A 3,484-nucleotide genomic window follows, 5' to 3' on the forward strand; every position below is an offset into this window, starting at 1 on the left:
CTTTGAAATCAGGCTATCCCTAGGGTCACAACATTTCCAACCCCATCTTTGGCTTCAAAGCAGAGCCTCAAAGCACATATCTGTTCCTCTCCTTCAACGTGAGTGAGCAAAGAAGGAAGTAATGGTGAAAGCAATGGGCATGGCACCCTAGAGAGGACAGGGAGTATGGGGAAGAGTCGGAGACACACAGAGAGACACAGTGTCATCAGGAACCTAATGTGCTGTCTGGGTGTGTGGGGTCCGTGCAGAGAGGGCAAGTCTGTGCATAGCTAGCTAATACTCCACCCGTTGCTGGTGACATTCCAGAGAAGGGTCCCCATGGGACTTCTCCATGCTTGGGCACAGCCCAAAGAGCGCTAGGCCCAGCCTGAAGCTAACAGGAATTGCCGAACCAATGTAGACAATCTGCACTGTCAAGCATGTACGTGAATATTTATTTGGGGGTGGGGGTGGGTGAAGAAACACGTATGCAATGAAAAGCGGTCATAGCAAGCCCCACAGTCTCCCAGATGGTTCTCTTTTGGAGGTGGAGCTGCAGGGGGTGAAGGCTGAAAGGGGGAAGCTCCCTTCTAAGGAGTGGGCGCAGGAGGGTCCCTGCCAGCCCCAATCCTGGCTGCTGACCTCTTCCGGGCCGCCTTTAGGATGGTCTTCTCATAGAGCTCTTTTTCACGATAGTGCAGAGGTGGGCCTCGCAGGTACTTCTCTTCTGCCTCTTTGTAGCTGAGCTCATCCAGGGCAGCGATGGAGAAGATGATTGCCTCTGGAAGAAGAACATCCGTGGTGAGCCGGACTTGGTCTCCTCTTGCCAGCGAGAGCAGGGCCTGGTATGCTTCCTTGGATATTTCTTGCAAATGTGTGGCCACGAGATGCAACTGGTCCTCATCCTCTAGGTAGGTCTCAATGCAGAAGACTTCCCTCTTTGATTTCCAGAGGTCGTCCAGCCACCTGGATGGTTTCTTACCCTTCACGATGTCCAGCAGGTGCTGGTCAGCCCCCTTTTTCTTCACGATGAAGTCTACGAGCTTCTGGTTGGCTCTGTCCCAAGCGGCTCTCATGCGGTCAGGCAGGAGTTTCTTGCGGGGCCTCTTCCCACCGGGGGCGGTCTCCTCCTCCCAGTCTTCCAAGTCGGCATAGCTCACCTTGGGGAAATCAATGCGCAGGTCGCCCTCTTGAATGGCTCTCCTCAGCGGGTAACTGGCTCGGGCGGTGTAGTAGTCCATAAAGGAGCCCCGGAAGGAGCCACAGGCGAGGTCCTCTCTGTAGCGGTCGATCACCGAGAGGCACCAGTTGATGCCCTGGCTGTACACTTTGCTGGCTCTCTGCAGGAGTGATAATTTCTCCCCACAGCCCAGGAGCTTCAGCTTGCGGAGAGGGACGCGGACACCCCTGCGCTCAAACTGCATGTTGCCCTCGATCAGCAGCACTCTGGCCGTCTTGTCGTTCTTGCTGACATTCTTGACCACCGCCGGCCAGAAAGGGTGGTCCTGGAATTTGAACCAGACCAGCATTCCTCGTTGGATGGTATTCGTCTCCTGGGCAGAGGCCACACTGGTGGCTTGGCAGTCTTCCTGAACTCCAGCGGCTCTCCTCTTGACCCTGGCATTACGCACCTTGGAGTGCACTCGAGTTTCCAGTCCTGAGAGCCCACATTGTGCACACAGCACATGGATCTTCCTTTTCCTGACAGCAATGCGGGCTGATCTTCGCAGTCTCGGGACTGGAAGCACGCAGGCTGCCGATGCCCCCTCTGAGTCTGGCCTCCGGGTCTGCGGGCCGGGGTCCTCCTTGTTCTCTGGGAGGGTGGTCTTCTTCCTTTGGGCTCCAATGGCTGGGATCTCTAGGCCGCCACACTGTACTTGCTGCCTGAGAGCTTTGGGCAAGGAAGAGGCGTGTCTCGGGGGCCCAGAGGCAGGCCGATGCTCATTGTTAGCCCGGGCACCATCCCTAGAGGCCCGGGTGCTCAAAGCCCTGAGCTTGGGTGTACTCAACTTTCTCTTGCCAGGATTATCACCAGCATTTCCTGTTGGCGTCTTGCAGGAACTTGGCCATACTCTGGTGCCCCTTAACATATTCCCTTGCATTTCAAAGTAAGGGGGCTCTACAGCAGTGTGCGCCTGGGCTTTCCCCCCTTGCACTGCAGGCTCATTCCATGAGCCCATCAACACAAGTCCTGGGCGGCCTCGCTTCCCAGGACTCCTGTGGGAGAGCCCTTGGCCTTTCTGGTTGCCCCCTTGGGAGTGCTGACACTGGTGTGGGCTGGAGCTGGTCTCCTGTTTCGGAACCGTGGGAGCTGCTGTGCTGGTTCTTCGGCCACCTTCCCTTTCTCCTTGATACAAGCGGGTTCCCTCGCCCAGCACATCCAGTGCCACCTTGAGGGCTCTTCTATATGCCCTGGTCTGCCCTGGCGAGCCATTGCCCCATGACTCCTCTCCGGCCAAGGAGGCGATGGTTACGATTTCAGACTTGGTTAGGGGCCTCGCCTCGGTGCTCCTCACTCTGGTCTTCTCACCAACAGAGAGAATTTGGACCTCCAGGAAAGAGGCCCCTCTCTTCTTACTATGGGCCGAGGTCCTGGGTCTGGTCAACACCCTTGCAGGCCACAGCTGGCCCTTCCAGCCACAGAGCACATACTCTGCAGAGTCCATGGCGATGGAACTCTGGGGCTGTTCTGATCAGGACAGGGTGACTCCCTGGGTTGTGGTGGGAACTCTTCCCTGCTGGTCGTCTCTGGCCTGCTCCCCAGCCTGTGGTGATGTCCTCCCTCCAGAATCTGGTAGAGAAGCTTAATCTGATGGCCTCTCTCAGGGTGGTGTGGGCATGTCCTGTAAGTGTGGGAGAGGGAAACAGAGCTGCGTTAGGACGGAATTAGCCTTTAAGTGGATACTGAAGCAACAGCTCAGTGAAGTGAGGAGAGACAAAGCAAGGGAGTGCCCAAAGTCTGTCGTTCTACATGGATGAGGGTGCGAGCGGGAGAAGATATGGAAGGATCCAGAGCAGATGTGTAACACATGCTTGCCCACTCTGAGGCTGGGGTGGTGAACTTCCTCCGGGAAAGACGAGTGTCTTTACGTGGCTTTTGTGTTGTCCTGCCCATCCAATACCTTGGGGGCTCCCTGGGATTCTGTCCCAGGGCGGAGCCTCATTGCTTTCTTTCCTAGGGAGCTAATCCCACCGTGCCCGGTCCCAGAAATCTTGTGGACACCTAGTGCACCTTGCCTTCTGCACCAGTATGATACTGGGTTGAGGAACAAGGTGGGTGCGGAAATCTTCATGGTGATTTGCATAACATGGCAAGTAAGGATGGTTGCTATCATAGTCATAGCTTCTGGCCTCCCTCCCCTTCCTGTGTGCCCTCCCCCATCATATTTTGGTTCTGATCTCTTGCTCCCAACTCTGTGCTGGACCTTGCTATGGGATCAAGTGTACACATGGCACAAAGGAGAGCCCCCCCCCCCAAGGAAAGCACTTCACCGTGGTGAATTGC

General features: G+C 56.1%; 1 protein-coding gene across 1 annotated transcript; it reads right to left on the minus strand.

Moving 5' to 3' along the window:
• Positions 1–479: 479 nt before the first annotated feature.
• On the minus strand, positions 480–3,233 carry LOC126496259 (PWWP domain-containing DNA repair factor 3B-like). The gene has a single exon (XM_050133792.1). The coding sequence runs from the start codon at positions 2,643–2,645 to the stop codon at positions 570–572; it is 2,076 nt and encodes a 691-aa protein (XP_049989749.1). The 5' UTR covers positions 2,646–3,233; the 3' UTR covers positions 480–569.
• Between the last annotated feature and the right edge of the window lie 251 nt (positions 3,234–3,484).

The sequence above is a fragment of the Alexandromys fortis genome, unplaced genomic scaffold, assembly GCF_014885135.2.
Source record: "Alexandromys fortis isolate MF-2015 unplaced genomic scaffold, M_Fortis_MF-2015_v1.1 scaffold_2238, whole genome shotgun sequence".
Taxonomy (NCBI): domain Eukaryota; kingdom Metazoa; phylum Chordata; class Mammalia; order Rodentia; family Cricetidae; genus Alexandromys; species Alexandromys fortis.